Source organism: Aspergillus pseudotamarii (assembly GCF_009193445.1).
Source record: "Aspergillus pseudotamarii strain CBS 117625 unplaced genomic scaffold BDV38scaffold_40, whole genome shotgun sequence".
In the NCBI taxonomy this organism is placed as follows: Eukaryota; Fungi; Ascomycota; class Eurotiomycetes; order Eurotiales; family Aspergillaceae; genus Aspergillus; species Aspergillus pseudotamarii.
In genome coordinates, this window is record NW_022475054.1 from 76,459 (window position 1) to 91,641 (window position 15,183).

At 48.6% G+C, this 15,183-nt stretch overlaps 5 protein-coding genes across 5 annotated transcripts; 4 read left to right on the forward strand and 1 right to left on the reverse strand.

The window, feature by feature from the left end:
* Nucleotides 1-1,415: 1,415 nt before the first annotated feature.
* BDV38DRAFT_131274 (Aim21 family protein) lies at nucleotides 1,416-5,033 on the forward strand. Its single transcript, XM_032051298.1, has 3 exons — nucleotides 1,416-1,475; nucleotides 1,927-2,904; nucleotides 2,970-5,033. Exons 2-3 carry the CDS (start codon nucleotides 1,974-1,976, stop codon nucleotides 4,907-4,909), a joined length of 2,871 nt encoding a protein of 956 aa, XP_031911790.1. The 5' UTR covers nucleotides 1,416-1,475; nucleotides 1,927-1,973; the 3' UTR covers nucleotides 4,910-5,033.
* Nucleotides 5,034-5,491: 458 nt separating this feature from the next.
* On the reverse strand, nucleotides 5,492-7,067 carry BDV38DRAFT_131227 (transcription factor SUA7). The gene is made up of 2 exons (XM_032051297.1): nucleotides 7,054-7,067; nucleotides 5,492-6,933 (listed from the first exon to the last, which is right to left on the reverse strand). Exon 2 carries the CDS (start codon nucleotides 6,691-6,693, stop codon nucleotides 5,641-5,643), a length of 1,053 nt encoding a protein of 350 aa, XP_031911791.1. The 5' UTR covers nucleotides 6,694-6,933; nucleotides 7,054-7,067; the 3' UTR covers nucleotides 5,492-5,640.
* Nucleotides 7,068-7,602: 535 nt separating this feature from the next.
* BDV38DRAFT_284607 (ATP synthase subunit H) lies at nucleotides 7,603-8,146 on the forward strand (the record flags this gene model as incomplete). The annotated part of the gene is made up of 3 exons (XM_032060308.1): nucleotides 7,603-7,626; nucleotides 7,698-7,779; nucleotides 7,881-8,146. The coding sequence occupies 3 exons, from the start codon at nucleotides 7,603-7,605 to the stop codon at nucleotides 8,144-8,146; spliced, it is 372 nt and encodes a 123-aa protein (XP_031911792.1).
* Nucleotides 8,147-9,692: 1,546 nt separating this feature from the next.
* BDV38DRAFT_251361 (uncharacterized protein) lies at nucleotides 9,693-10,281 on the forward strand. Its single transcript, XM_032055038.1, has 2 exons — nucleotides 9,693-10,109; nucleotides 10,180-10,281. Exon 1 carries the CDS (start codon nucleotides 9,900-9,902, stop codon nucleotides 10,059-10,061), a length of 162 nt encoding a protein of 53 aa, XP_031911793.1. The 5' UTR covers nucleotides 9,693-9,899; the 3' UTR covers nucleotides 10,062-10,109; nucleotides 10,180-10,281.
* A 1,037-nt stretch (nucleotides 10,282-11,318) lies between these two features.
* BDV38DRAFT_131337 (uncharacterized protein) lies at nucleotides 11,319-14,276 on the forward strand. Its single transcript, XM_032051299.1, has 2 exons — nucleotides 11,319-12,488; nucleotides 12,554-14,276. The coding sequence occupies exons 1-2, from the start codon at nucleotides 11,605-11,607 to the stop codon at nucleotides 14,085-14,087; spliced, it is 2,418 nt and encodes an 805-aa protein (XP_031911794.1). The 5' UTR covers nucleotides 11,319-11,604; the 3' UTR covers nucleotides 14,088-14,276.
* Nucleotides 14,277-15,183: the final 907 nt, after the last annotated feature.

Consider the following 15,183-nt stretch of genomic DNA (forward strand, 5'->3'; position numbering starts at 1 on the left):
ATGCCTGCAGGTAGTATTGGGTACTACTAATATATGCACGCTGGTATGGCCTTGTACGTGGAGTCGATCAAGACCTGTAAATACTAAGACCATGTGCGGATACGCCGCACAGCCACACGAGGGGCACTACGACCACTCTCAGCTAGGGGAATTTTAATCAAGTCGAAGCTACTGCTCTGTACAGAGATAAGGTAGAATATTACCGGTTCTGTATCACTGATCACATCCCAGGGTCGTGACGCGGTGACTATTAATACACTGAGTGTGGATCCAGTCCAGCCCAAGACAACTGTCGGGGATTTTAAGGAGTCGTTCTAAATGCAGAGGGATTTTTACAGTGAATGAAGGGATGATCGAAGTAACAATCGGATGTTTATGGAAGAGGCCTTTTTTCTGGTACTGCCAAAACATGGATCATCCAGATCATTTTTAATATGAGTGATTTTTAAGGCTTCCACAGGAGTTCTTAATTTATGCTCATGTAACTGTAGCTATCGAAAACACTAAATTTTAAACTATGGTCTACTTAACTTGTTACCTAGGTATTGTACATACTTGCATTTAGAAGGTGGAACAATGCATATCAGAGCCAAAAAATGCCTCAATGAAGAAGGCAAAAAAAAAAAAAAAAAAAGAATCTATCGTGGTAGCTGCAGACATGCATCCTTCATCTCCCTTCCCCTCAGGAGATTCGGCTCCCATTGGCAGATAATTTAGGAATAATCGACCCAAGGGAGGTGTCACTGAATGTGACATACCTGTACTCGTTTTATTTGGTCACTGGTAGTAAGCTCGGGCTATACAAGATATACCGAGTACAGCAGATTACTATCAGTAGGCAGTATGAAGGTTATGTCTATTTTCATCTAGTGTCGATACTTCGATAATACCTCGATCAACTTTGTAAGTAGGAGAAAAGGACATTTAATCTAGAAAAGAAAAATACAACGTCAGTACGGAGTAAAAGGAGAAACGCCCTTGAATCGACCTGAAAAAAAGAATTTCAAGCGGGACCAACTAAACCTCGCGAGGAAGCAAGCTGAGTCTGTAATTGCAACGATTGATGCTCGTTGGCTCACAGACCATGGATGGTTACCGTACGGTTTCCGTACCATTTAAGGAGCAGCCTGATAGCGTCAGAGAGCGTCACGCGACGGGGCGGTGGGCCGTGGCAGGAAGAAAGTGGTTAGACTGGGTTTACGGCCACTTTGCGGCAAAGGGAACTGGTTCATACATCATCTCTGCTCCTGTTGCGTCTTGAGAACCTCTGGCATCGCTTTTGCTCCATTTTTCTTCATTCATCGTCATTTTCTATTGTGCATGCTCTCATCCTTGACCTTCTGGTCCAACAAGAATTTCTTACCGGGAAACTTTCAATCCCGTTTAATCACTCAATTGCCTTTACTTTGCCGTCCGTTGATATTCAGGCAGCTCTACGATCCCTGTTGTGCTTGCTTCTTGTTATCGCAACATTGGTGAGTAATCTCGCTCATCCCCTTTTGTTTGCTCCCCCCCCTTTTATTTTTCTTTTGTGCAGCACATTATTCCATTTTCCTTGCCAGAATCTACAAAGGAAAGCAAGATTATCTTCAAGACTTTTGGGCGGATTGGCCAAGAATGCTATCAGCTTTGCATACACCAATCTTATCTACTACTATCTCAGATTAAGACTGGTGCACCGAAGATGTCTTCTCCTTCCAATAGGAGATTCCTTCCAGTTCAAATCCTACCGAAGAGAGATAGGGGGCTCGGAACAAGACTATTTCCCTTCCTCCTTCAATTGGCCTTGACTGTGTATACAGCAAAAGCTGTCCTGCTAGCTGTAGCTACTTGCGCCGAATTGCCCCTCACTTACACCCTGAAAATGCCCTTGTGACCGAGGAACCTTCTCAGCCTGGTACTGAAGGAGGCTAACATTATCAGCAGTGGTTCTTCTAGTCTACACCTGCTTGGATTGCTAGGTTCCATCCGCCATGACAACACACACTGCACCCGTCATCCCCCCTCGACCGTCAAGGTCACCTAACCAGCAGGGCCTTGCACCCGCAGACGTGCCCAAGATCCCACCGCGTCCCACTCGTCGCTTTGACCGCTCCGTGTCTCCTCTTCGAGATAGCTACGCTCCGTCTCCCTTGAACGAGCCACCCAATGGCTCGAGCTTGAGTCGCACCGTTTCCCAAGATGTGCCACAGCGACCTCCGAGTGTGACGATACCTTCACTTGGTGAAGAAGGTAATGAATACGAAGCTTTGAATATGGGCGATGTCTCCGAGAGTCACCATTCGAGTCCCGCAGAGATGCGCAACGTAGGCAGTGATCTGAAGCTCCATGCACCAAGGCCTTCATTACCTTCTTCCAGCGCCAAGGCCAAGGTGCAAGCTGTCACACGTACAGATTCTCGTCAGGCTGCAGCAGCAGGCCTTGGTGGGACATCGTCCCCCACTCCTGATGATCATGAACGACCAACTCGCTCGTTACAGTCTCGAACAAGTTACTCGCGTGCGGACTCTTCGACTTCCATTGATCGACGACTGTCTATGAATGGCGATGAGCATGGGATTAGGGTTCCAATGTACCCTAATGCTGGTGATGTACAAGCCCCTTCCCCAAGCCCATACCATCTAGAGCAAAACTCGGGCCAGCGGTCTGGCCGCAGCCATAACCGAACGCGGAGTGGTCGTGAGGCTTCTCTTCCGCCCGGAAGCTACGGTCTTCACGGCCATGGCGTTCAGCCTAATGACAAATTCGAAAAGGCCTGGTATGAAAAGCACCCTGAAGAATACGTCAAGGAAGAGCAGGGTCAATATGGCCCCGGAGTTGGATCCCCACGGCCAGACTGGGCATTGAGTAGTGATGATCTGAATAAGATCGTACGGGGCTCTGCTGTGACCGGCAGTGGGCTTGGTGAGTTGCTTAAATGGGTACTGGAATTGACCATGCGACGTTAGCTAATCAGCGAACAAACTTAGGCACATCACCTGCTGTAATTGGAACCCCAGAAGAGGAGGTTGGCTACATTGCCGCTGATGAGTACACTCATCGCCTATCATCACCGCCGCCTGAATCGCGCCGTGGCTCCCGCCTTGTTGCTGAGTCACCTTTGCGCAAGGAGAGCGTGCCTTCGACCGGGACTGAGGGCCAGCAACAGACTATGGCCTCTAAAGACACCGCTCACAAGTCAGAAGAACCAGGGGTGATACATGTTGACGAACCATACCATCATCTACACCATCCTGATGGCTTCGCTCAAACTCCAGGCCCCGATGAACTCTCTGGCAAGCCTGCGGAGGGTGATGGAGATGAAGATGAACCTATTTTGGCTGCTGATGAGGTGCGCCCAGAATCCGCTTTCCAACACCCCGCCGTGTCCCCCACATTCGACAGAAGGGAAAGTATGGAAGGCGATAGGAGTCACACCCCAAGCGTCAGCCATAGCCGCTCGAACAGCAGAACTGCGAGCCACCGCAACAGCCTTCCAACTCTGGCAAGGTACAATTCGCGCGATGAACGGGAAGAAACACACACCCCACTCGAGGATGTTGAAGAATATGAGCCTCTGTTCCCGGAAGATGATAATGCAGAGAAAAAACCTCTTTCGACCACTGACCGCTTCAAACAGCGACCTGATATGCTCAAGCACCGGTTTCCTAGCCAAGACATTTGGGAGGATTCGCCGAATAGCTTGCAATTGCATGCTACGGTGTCTACACCGGATGTTCCTAAGAACGAAAACTTTGAGACCCCGGAGCAGGAGTCCTTCCGTAGAAGTCAGGCTAACCGCGTTGACCCACACAAGGTTGCGTCGCAGATTCTGCAATCGGAAGAGCATCTCGATGAGAAGTCTGTTTCACGCCCAGATATTGCCAAGCAGCGTTTTCCTAGCAGGGACATCTGGGAAGATGCCCCGGAAAGCCAAAAGCTGGTAACCACAGTAGAACCGGCAGAAGAGAGAGAGGTCAAGAGCCCAGATGTGCCGGCGAAACCTAACATTCCAGCTCGACCCCAGAAGCGTCCTCAACAGGGCCCCCCAGTAGATGCTTCTACAAAGCCAGTCACCTCGCCTACTGAAAAACGACAACCACCTTCAATTCCTGACCGCCCCAAGCCCCAAGTCCCGACCCGGCCAGCTAAGCCCGTGTTCCCCGGAAATGGTGGAGAGTCGAAAGATGCTGCGGCCAAGCCGAAGCCAGCAGTACCGGCCCGTCCGGGAGGTAGCAAGATTGCTGCTTTGAAGGCAGGATTTTTGTCAGACCTGAATTCCCGTTTGCAGCTGGGCCCTCAAGCGCCGCCGAAGCCTGAAGAGAAAAAAGCAGAGGAGCCTCCGGCAGAAAAAGCCCCTCTAAGTGATGCTCGCAAGGGAAGGGCCCGTGGGCCCGCACGGAGGAGACCGGCCGCCGAAAATGTGGCCGCGAAGTTGCCGACGATCTCAGAAGTCAAGATTACTGAAACCTGGAATGTTTGGGAGGTTAATGAGGCTGGTAACTTGGTTGTTGGTAGTGAAAAACAGGTGGTTAAGAACGAAGTCGCTGCTCCTGTCACGACATCGTCAGAAAACGACACCATGGCTCCCCCGGTAGCGAAGAACACTGCCGGTGAGTCAGCTGATCCTCAACCAACAGTATCTCCCAAAGAGGATCCTGTATCATCAAGCGACTCAACCCCAGCTGAGACCCAGCCATCGACATTCACAGAAGCAGCCCACACAGTAACGAGTTCCTCCGATGGTGATGGTCCTGCTGTGGTACCTACAGCCAAGCGAGATGACCTAGAGGCATCCTCTGAGGCGGTACCTGCCGAAACCGATGTCGGTAAAACGCCGAGCACCTCATCAGCTGAATCAGGAGTAGAGGACGTTGCTGAAGCTGCGGCTGCGACAGCCGATGGAAAGCGGCTCTCGGAGGGTAACTAAGGGAAGTTCCTGAAGTGTAGTCGTTTTGCGTTGCTTTTTGTTTGCCTCTCGTTCTTTTTTTTTATCAGCCAGTAAAAGACATACTACCGCCTGCCACGGTGTAACAGTCATAGAATTTACTGACCAAGAATCTTCCATGTCCTTCATTGGACGTAATCCCACCTTAGGTAACGAGTACAGTTTGTATATCTCAATGGCAATCTACGCCGTGCTAATAATAGTAGTGATACATACAGCTACGATATCACTTATTGAGTATTTAACGCAAAAGTTTCCCAATCAATTGTCCTATTTGTGTTCTTCCTGGTTAAGAAACAAAAGCTATATATAAGGGCAATCTCCCATCTGACATCAAGATCAAGTGCTGAGCAGAATATGAAAAAGATAGAAAGAATAACAGGAATGAAAGGGAGCACTGGAAGGGTAACTAACATACCTAACGCAAACCAGGCAAATACGGTTTTGCAATTTTGATACTACTAGGAGTTGCAACTTGGATTGACGGAAGGAAGCATCACGATATATGAAAGTGTCCAATCATAACAGAACAGCAGAACACTTAGGGTGGGCAGTAGGTAGGACGGGATTGGTGTCTTCCCATTCTGCCCCCCGTTCTTATATTAAATTTCTTCTTTGATTGGGTATCATGGTATTGTTAGAGGCTTGGCATCATCTAAATAGGAAGCAATTTTTCACCCCCAAGCGCTATGTGGGGAGAGTATAAGGCCTATTCAACTGGCGGGGAGGTTCTTCAGATCGCCCTTTCCGTCCTTAATCCATTCCGGGTCAATCAGGCGCTCCCTCTCCGCGTAGAGCTGTTTGTAGGCACCGCGGATAGTTCCGTCGCTGACATGGGCGACCTGACTGATTTCTTTGGCCGTTTTGCCGTGCCCCATCAGATACGAGGCCATGTAGATACAAGCCGCAACGATGGACAAAGGAGATCGGCCGGCCAGGTCTCCCATGGTTGTGACACGGTCAGAGAGTGCAGAAGAAACACTAGTAACTTGGAAGGGCAAATCCAGTAGATTGCAGAAACGGTTGCACAGGTCGCTGGGTTTGGTGGAAGTTGTTGCAGTGTACGTGTCGTTGGGATCTGGGACTCCACCGTTTGACACCACGGCGTTGTTTCTTTCAAGGTTTTGTGCCGTGAAAAACTTCTCCAGCGCCTTGTAGATTCGGCCAATTTCCTTCCTCGACACTTTCGTAACAGCGAAGATTTCGGTGAAGGTACGAGGTACCTTGCATTGACGGCAAGCGATGAAAATACAACCCGCAATGATCACATCTTGGGACTTTCCTTTGAAGGCCTTCGCATCATCGACTATCTTGAAAAGATATTTGGCGGTATCGGCGACATTCTTCTGAATGCTAAATCCATCGCATAAAGCACCGATCTCTTTGTAAGCAGCCAGAAGAGACTTGTTCGCCTTCTCGCTCGACTGCTTGTTCTGAGCACGATACAGGTCACGAGCACGGCCAGAGCCTCCACTTGCAATTTGGGTCTCCAGTTGGTCACCGTTAAGCAAAGGGTTTGAAGCGTCACCGACACGAGATGGATCGTCGTTGTTCTGATCATCGTTGGAGAAAGTACGCCATTCAGAATGCATATCAATTTCCCGATCAGCGAGCACTAAACCACAAGACCCGCATACAGTTTCATGCGACCCGGGAAACTCCAGATTGGGCGGGACCTCCTTGCACTCGGGACAAATAAGATGATGCGAAAGGTTCTTTTTCCACTGACCTGGTTCAGGTCTGGCTTGGGGTGGAGCGGTGGCCATTTTGCGAGTCTGTAGAGCGGACTCGATACGTTCTCGTCGGCGTTTCGCTAACCTTTTGGCAGAGATAGGGAGATTATGTTTGCGAGCACAAAAGCGAACGAAGAGTGGTGAATACAGGTTGGCGGCTGTATTCCGACAAAAATACGATCAAAGTAACACTCGTCTTCGAATGTACCAGAAAAGGAGAGAATGACAGGGGCGCAAATCGTTGACTAGTATGCAAGCCACGTTTCTGCGTCACTGCCTTCGTAACCACGTTAGCTTTAAGGCCCCCAAATGAAATTTAGGACATGTTGTTGAGAATCCACAGCCATCTTTCCTAAATCTCCAAGGGACCAGATTCTCAATTAAATGCTATACCTTTCCAGGAAGCCCTCCACTCCTGATTCTGCAACAGTCCCCCAGAGTAAAGTAACCTCGCGGATCTAATAAACGAGTAGAAAAAGATCTCCTACTTTGGCGTCCTAGAATCCTCAAAGCCTCGAAGCCAGGCTTGTCCGACCGCGATAAACCAGTCAAGGTCTCCGTGAGAAATGTCTCACGAAAGAGGGTCGTGGAACCTGACAGGTAGCCGCTGCAAGTGAGATCGTTTGATCGAGACGAGCAGAGCAACGTCGAGTACCGAGCTCCTAGGGGGAGAGAGAGCCGTGTAAAGCGAAAGACGGAGATGCGACTTTCGTGAGGGGTTGAAAAGAGAGAAAGAAAGAGTGAGAAAGAGTCAAAGCGAGTATCTGACTAAAAGATGTCGGCAGTCGATGCTGGCAAGAGCCGCACGGCTGAGTCAGCTGCCAAGCCGATGTCTCCCGAAGAAACGTCGAACTTCCAACATCGGATTCACGGACGAAAGCCATCACTTGTCTTCGCAAGCCACCCCAGGTTCCCCTCATTTACCACCTCCCCGCCGCGATGATGTCCCAGTCTCTCAGAGCGTCTGTAAGTTTATACTGATTCCTCTTTTGTTTACTCACTTTTCTCCTAAGTGGAGGTTGTTGACCCTTCCATAGCGCTCTCTCCTCGCCCGCGTCTCTCGGCAACAGGTTTCTTCGGCTTCTCGCCGCACTTTCCTGACCTCCGCTGTTCGTCAGGGTATGTGACCCCTTTTCTTTGACTGGCTAGCTGGATCCGGCGAAACGACGGGCGAATTAGTATCGCCATTTCCCACAAGCCAAAATCTAACCTTGTAACAGCCGACCCCGTTCAGGACCTCTACCTCCGTGAACTCCGTGCTTTCAAGCCCACTCCCGTCAAGCCCGGTGATGCCGAAGCTCACGTCCAGAAGTTCAGCGTTCCCGCTGCCCCCAAGTCCCCCGAGGAGGCCAACCTCGCCAATGAATTGAAGTCCTACGAGACCCAGGAGGTTGAAGTTGAGGGCCAGGCCGCCGCTGGTGAGGCTGCTCCCGCTGAGGAGAGCTGGTTCGAGGAGGATGAGGAGGAGGCTCCCGCTGCCCACTAGGTTTATTGTTTCTATGACAAGGTCTGGGAAAATCGGGGCCTAAGGGCAATGGGATGAGAACAGAATATGCTTCCTGTTGTTGAGTCCCGAATGAACTTTGTAAATTAAACCTACTTGGAGCATATGAATTTTTCCTTTTCTTAATCAATCGGCATTGTCCTATTTTCCGCATTTATTATCATTATCATTTGTAATGTTCTGTGTCTTTTGTAACTCTTCTTGAACTTTTGCTAGGTATGAGATGAACTGGTGTAATTGTTGGCCTCCGAATACTCGGCCGACCGTGTGTGACCGGGGTATTGCTACTTGCAGGTATTCAACTGCAACTTCAAAGTTTGACTGATGATGCATTGTTGAACACGCAATAGCGACTTCAAACCGGATATGAATCAGGTAGATGCTGATCCAACCTGCAATGGTGATTTAATTGTGCAACTCATGAAAAGCCAGCCAGTCATGAAGGGCTATATCCGACGGTATATCATACGGCTGTGAATGATCGAGCTTTTCGCCTATCAATTCTATATATAAAATTTACCTTTACTAGGGAGTATATAGGGGGACACAAATAACCACACCGTGGAAACAACGATCGATAACGTGTCCGATGCTCGGAAAGAAAAAACAAAAACGAAACAAGATATCGTCATTGGGTTACAGACCTACAGTTCGTTGAATGCAGAGCGTCTTGCGTTAGGGATACCTTCCACCTGGATGGAGAAAGGGAGATATGACAGCTCCAGATCGCATCACGTCAGACCGCCAGACTATCCACTGCCCTTCCCCAGCCTTCCCCAACCTCAGCCTTCTCCGTGCATCTTTTTTAAGTGTCTGAATTGACCCGCTGGCCAGGTGTATCTGTAACCATGGCCCCAGAACACGATAACGGTGGCTCGGTAGTCTATCCTTCAAATGGATGGGCTAAGGTTGCGTGCACACTGCATAGTCGATCAATGGAAAGTGGGACTAGGAGTTGATATCGAGGCCACACTTCCCTGTCCGACTCTCCACGGGGTCCGAGAAAAACATATCCGGAGTAAAGGATTACGGCGCTGCCGAGAGAGATCGTCAGATTCCTATATGCTGTTGGTCGGACAATGACATAAAGAATGACCCTCGTCTGGGAGACATCCGAAGGTTGCCCAACTGTGATTAGTTGTACAACATTCCTGGAGGAATGCTAAGTGATTTGCCACTAGACTGTCCAGAACCCTTTTATCCTTCAATAGTTCTTTACTTCATTGACTTTAGTGGCCCGGTTTAATATTTGGCAGCTATACCCGAGGAGATTTATGGAAACAAAGTGTACATGTGCTCATTGTATACTACATGCATGTATGTACAGTCATGTACCTACAAGAATGATATATCAGAAAACCGAGATATTAAGCGGCAGAAGAAGAGACGCTATAAGGCAAAGGCGGTGTCCATCAATTACTATAATACTAGTACTCTTATCAAATTGAATAATGGGGTTGTTACTTCACAATCTCCTGTGCCCCCTTTTTTTTTATTTACTTTGTGTATAACAATGATGCTAAGTGGGATTCGCACCATGCTAACTCAAAGAAAAGGGGGTACTTAACATTTCAAGTACATACATAAAAACAGAAAAGAGGTTGTCCTAATCCGATTTCTTTGGCTTTCCATAGAAGAGTCGCTTATTCGTGAGATTCCAAGAAAAAAGGTTGACGGGACCAACGCAATTGTTAGTTTATCTGCAAGTCTTCGCTGGACGTGCATACAAGCGCATATGAATGGGATATGTCGAATCTCAGTGGTAATGTATTCGGAAAAGATACCTCAGGTACAGTTTGGTACAGTTCTGTACAGTACAATACCTATCGGTTCTATCTTACCGTCATACCTCCAGGTGCTCAGGCCATACAGTGGATTAAAAGAGACCTGTCAGTAATTCGATGATTTAACTGCTGAATTGTCTTCTCAGAAACTCATAATCATTCTGTGTTTTGATCTGTTAGTTAGTGGTATTTACATAGATAGATAGTAAGCTGGACTATTCAATGATTTACCTCCAGCCTTGCAGATGGGGCTTAGACCATCCATGGCACGACTAGTAAACACAATCATGATGGAAAATTAAACCGAGAGTCAAAGAGCAAAAGTTAAAAAAAAAAAAAAAAAAAAAAAAAAAAAAAAAAAAAAAAAAAAAAAAAAAAAAAAAAAAAAAAAAAAAAAAAAAAAAAAAAAAAAAAAAAAAAACAAACCCGGCAAAGAAGGTTAATAATTAAAAAATGAAATCAAAAAAGGCACTGCCAGTTTTAAACGAGATTCAGTCAATAAGATTTGATTTGGTTCTTAGTGAAACCGTGGGTCAGGTCGCTCAGATTCCGAGTACTAAAAAGATACCCCAACCTGGAAGGAGTATGAGAGACGACTTGTCCTGAACGATACCTGTCGGTACGCTTCTTTCTGTACATACCTACGTGGATGCATACGTACTCGGACATGTATGTATGACGGACAACAGTAACTCAAAAAAGATTTTCAAATGATATAATATAAAATCAAGAGGAGAGTGATTGATGAAGGGGGAAGGTTTTATGAAAGAGAAGGATTGAATTGGTCTCCCTTATTATCTCCCAGAGATAAATTGTTGCCCGCGCATTACCTCATATTCGCACGAAACTCGGACCCTGGATTTGAATGGTACGGGAGAGGTGGAAACCAAACTAGACAGTAAGTATTAAATGGTTCCATTAGTATTCCCAAAAAAAAAAAAAAAAAAAAAGTCCCCATTAAGTCTTTCCCTGCGGCTCCCTTCTCCTCCGCTCCCCGTTGGTTTGTTTGCCTCCCTTCCTTTCTCTCTCTCTCTCTTTTTTCTGCTTGACCATTCCTTTCTACCTTTTCAATCAACATTCTGAAAATATAGAAGAAGAGAAGAATCGGCAAGTGTGGTCAAACCCTCCTACTTTGTCATTCGTTTCATGCCACCATAAAAGAAAAGAAAAAGGACCCCAAACAATTCTCCGCTCTACTCCAACTCTACTTTCGGAAATTCTACCGTCCGTCGATCAACCGCCCGCGCTCTTCTCCATTCGTTGCAATATCGACTAACGAGGGACCCTAGTCGGATATACTGTGAACCCTTCCTACTCTACAATTTGGATCTTTAGCGAAATTGTCAACTTCAATCCTTCTGCGGGACTCGTGCCTCATTCGTTGAACGTGGTCACTTGCAATACCTTCTGCCTGCACGGCGATTTGTACATTTACTACACTCCGATCCCCGTTGCGACAATACCGCCCTTCGATGCAATTCATGGGCGCCCTCTCGCACATGTTTTGATACCCTTTGACCTGGGTCTATAGTATATGGAGGAGCTGGTCTCCCTCACTAACAGCAATTACGATCCACACCCGATTGGGGGAGATGTGCATCTCTCCAGGACTCTCCCTTGTCTTGGACCTTTAGTCACCTTTGGTTACTTTTGACCATGTCTCCTCTTTCTCTCGAGACACCAAACAATCATCGAGATGGTGAACATGTCTTGCTGCCGCATTCCGCCAGTTACAACCACCTTCCCGATCTCGTCGTTTCGGAATCCGCCTCTCCCACTCTCCGGAGGACATTCTCAGACCTGACCTACCCGAAGGATTCCACATCCCCGTCCAAGGAGGATGTCGCAGCGGGGAAAGACATCCTAAGGCGAACCTCCCTCCGGAACAAGGACAAATCGACCATTACGGTCTCTCGATTTAGTGTTTCTACCGAAGATGTGACCGATCCTGCTAGCACGGAGCTCTCCGGAGCTCCCCCGAAAGCCCCAGAGACGACGAAAGTCCCGGAGACAAAGGCTCCAGAGCCTGTGGCGCGGCCCTCTAAAGCCCGCTCTATGTCCGGAAGATTGGTCAACCTCGCCCGCAAACCATGGAAGTCAAGCACCCCTAGCAGATCTCCTTCTCCGCCGCCCGGTAAGGGCTCGAGGGGGCGGACATTGCGTGCAGAGGAACAGTCCCCATCAAACTCGCCTGCATCACAATCCAAGGGTCTCACTCCGCTGGACACAGTAACAGAATTCGATCCCGCTGTTCCTACGCGCAAGCGAACAATCTTGAACAAACGGCCTCGGCGGCCGATGGTAGCGGTGGTAGCACAAAGCCAAGCGGATAGTCCCACGACCCCCAATAGTAATGCTCCATCGCCTTTCACGCTAACGGCTAAGAACTCGTTGGAAAAGCTTACATCGTCGCTCAATGTGACAACTCCGGTCCTTCCCCCAATGCCTAAGACAGCGGTTGCTTCTGCCGGCATAGACTTCCCTCGTAAGAAGGATGAACTCTGGGGTGTTTTTCGTGGCCTCGAGGCCGACTTTCAAAAGTGAGTGTTGCTGAGACGCTGGGTGGGCGGAAAATTGTACGAATCCAGGCGACTAACTGTCTCAGATTTCAATCCAAATCCAGTGCCTTGAAGGCCAACGTCATCCGCTCTTCACTTCTACCTTTCCTCAACCGTAATCATTCTCACCCGTCTTATAAGTCATTGAGGCCGGAAGACCTGGATCGTCGAGTTAATATCCTCAACAAGTGGTGGATAGGATTGTTGGAGATGCTCAATGGGAAGCACAATCAATCTATATCAGGCACTGACAGGCCTGTGTATCTAGAAGCTGTTGTCGGAATCATGACTCGGCCTGAATGGAGGATCCCCTTTCCATCGCTGCCATCCGATGAAAATTCGCCGAAGCCCCTACAACATGCTGCAACCTCGATCTCAGAAAGTTCAGAGGGCTCGTCCGGAAGCTCAGATTTTCTTGTCGAATCGATTCATCATAACATAAGGAACATTTTCACGCAAAATTTACTGTCTCAGATGGCCTTTGTGGTAGAACGGATGTCCATGAGACACGCTCCGGCTAGCTTGGTGGCCTTTTGCGGAAAAGCTTGTGCCTATGCGTTTTTCTTTTGCCCAGGAGTGTCAGACATTCTTGTTCGGCTGTGGAACACGCCGCCCAACATCTTCCGACGGGTTCTTGCCCAGTCGAATGTAGATGGCAGTGGCAGTACGCGCGCATTATCCTTCCATGGCCACACGCCATTAGTTCGCTATCTCCGCCGAAAGCCCGATGTTCCTTTAAGCACGGCTCAGATTCGGTGGCAGAGCCCTTGGGTTTCACGGTGGAGTGGCCGTGATAGCGACTTGTTCTTTGTATTTGTTAAATACATACACATCCTCTACGCTGATGCGTTGCCTGCAGACATCGATAAAGACAAGCGTGTCTTGGCGCCAGGCTTATTGCCAATACACGCACAACTTCTTGTCGTTCTGGAGGACACACTTTATAAACAGTCAGTCCCCCAGGCGCCAACAAACTCACATACTGCTGCCGCAATCACGTTCGATGATTTCATCGAAGGTGCTGATACTTCGGTCTCGGCTCTCCCTTTGGGAGCTGCAAACAGTCATCGATCGATGGCCGAAAACCGTTTAATTATATTATTACGCGATTTTCTCTCTGAATCTTCCGTTGAGCCAAATCATGCCCGACTGTTATATGCCGAGTCATTTGCTATGGTAATGAAAACTGCCGCTGGAAAGACTTCGTTGTTCGATCATAATGCCTGCTTTCTACTTTGCGACTTCGTTGAAGAAGTCATTCCCATAATAACACGATATTCCCAGTCGGTGAAGTCGGACTTGTTTGACTGGAAATTCTGGCTTGAAGTTTGCGATCGAATGATGCAAAGCCATAACTCTCTCACTGAAGTCCGCGTGTTTTCCTTTCTCTTCTGCGTTTGGAACACATGGACCGCTTCGGAGGAGAGGAAGGCAGACCTTTGCCTGGAGTTCCTTCTGAAAGAGTCGTTATTTTATCACTACTTCTGCCACTGGAGTCCTATGGTTCGTGCCTACTTTCATCGTCTTCTTTGTTGGAGATTGGGTAGATTTAATGGTGACCCGTCACCACTCGACACGTAAGTGCATAGATTCTCAGGGATGTCGATGTGAGAAGGGAATGATACTAATCAAGCTGATGTAGAACAATTTATGAAGTGCTCGGGAGCCGATTACAAAGCCTTTGGGAATATTACCTGAAATTTCAAGCAAAAGCTGAAAAGGAACTTACGGTACCGCTATCTTCAGCGCCCTGTACGCCAGCACCCGGGCGCAGAATCATCATCATACGGTGTGATAATCATTTCACGCCACCTAGTCTTTTTGTCTCCTTTGACCGCGTCGTCCCTGCGGCACCCCCCGAGCAGAGCGCGGCCTCTATAAGCAATAGCTCCGCGAAATCAGAATCTACCTCTTCTGAAACGCAGCCACCTAAAAAGAGATGGAATCTCTTGAAAGCCATGTTCGGTGGCTCTTCCTCGAAATCCAATGGCGAGGCATCGCCTTCTAGTAGCTCTGAGGAGTCATTGGATACAACTGGGTCTGATAGCGTAGCATCTGCCGACAAACGCTTGGATGAGATTTCCCGGTCGAATGATAGCTCTGGAGAACTCTCCCGACCCAAGACGGCACACCAGCCTTACTCCTTCAAGTTCTCGCTGGAGTGGATGGACCGGCCCCAATGGCCCAGCAAAAACAAGCGTCTTTTCACTCCCTGTCTGCCTGTGGCAGCCCAGTTACATCTGCAGCTTCGTAAATCTGCAGACGCAGGCGACGAATCTGAAATAGAGTCCGATGAAGAAGCTGACAGCGATGGCGCCCGAGAGGGCCCACCGTCAGCCAAGGAGACGGGGACATCAAAGAACACCAACACCGGCTCGGAATCCGAGGAGGGTTCCAGTAAACCAGCCCCCGAGCCGACAATAAGTCACCCACTTGTCGCGAGCAAGTATGTGGGTCGTGCTCTTGCAGAATGGGCCCAGATTGTCTCAGAATGCGACAGTTTTTTCGCCCGGCGACGTGATGAGGGCGTACCCTGCGATCGAATGGTCGAAACACCAACGCTGGGCGTTGAAAGCTTCAGGAAATGAGCCGGTGCAGCAGGCTGCCGTAACCGTGATGCTGGAAAAGACATCCGCGTAATATGTAAATATGCCGCGTCTGTTTCTTTCCGGCTGCT

Coding starts and splice junctions, on each gene's coding strand:
- BDV38DRAFT_131227 (XM_032051297.1), bottom strand. CDS start 6,693: ATGGCCACCGCTCCACCCCAAGCCAGACCTGAACCAGGTCAGTGGAAA.
- BDV38DRAFT_251361 (XM_032055038.1), top strand. CDS start 9,900: ATGAATGGGATATGTCGAATCTCAGTGGTAATGTATTCGGAAAAGATA.
- BDV38DRAFT_131274 (XM_032051298.1), top strand. CDS start 1,974: ATGACAACACACACTGCACCCGTCATCCCCCCTCGACCGTCAAGGTCA. Junction 2,905..2,969: donor TGTGACCGGCAGTGGGCTTG/GTGAGTTGCTTA, acceptor GAACAAACTTAG/GCACATCACCTGCTGTAATT.
- BDV38DRAFT_131337 (XM_032051299.1), top strand. CDS start 11,605: ATGTCTCCTCTTTCTCTCGAGACACCAAACAATCATCGAGATGGTGAA. Junction 12,489..12,553: donor CTCGAGGCCGACTTTCAAAA/GTGAGTGTTGCT, acceptor TAACTGTCTCAG/ATTTCAATCCAAATCCAGTG.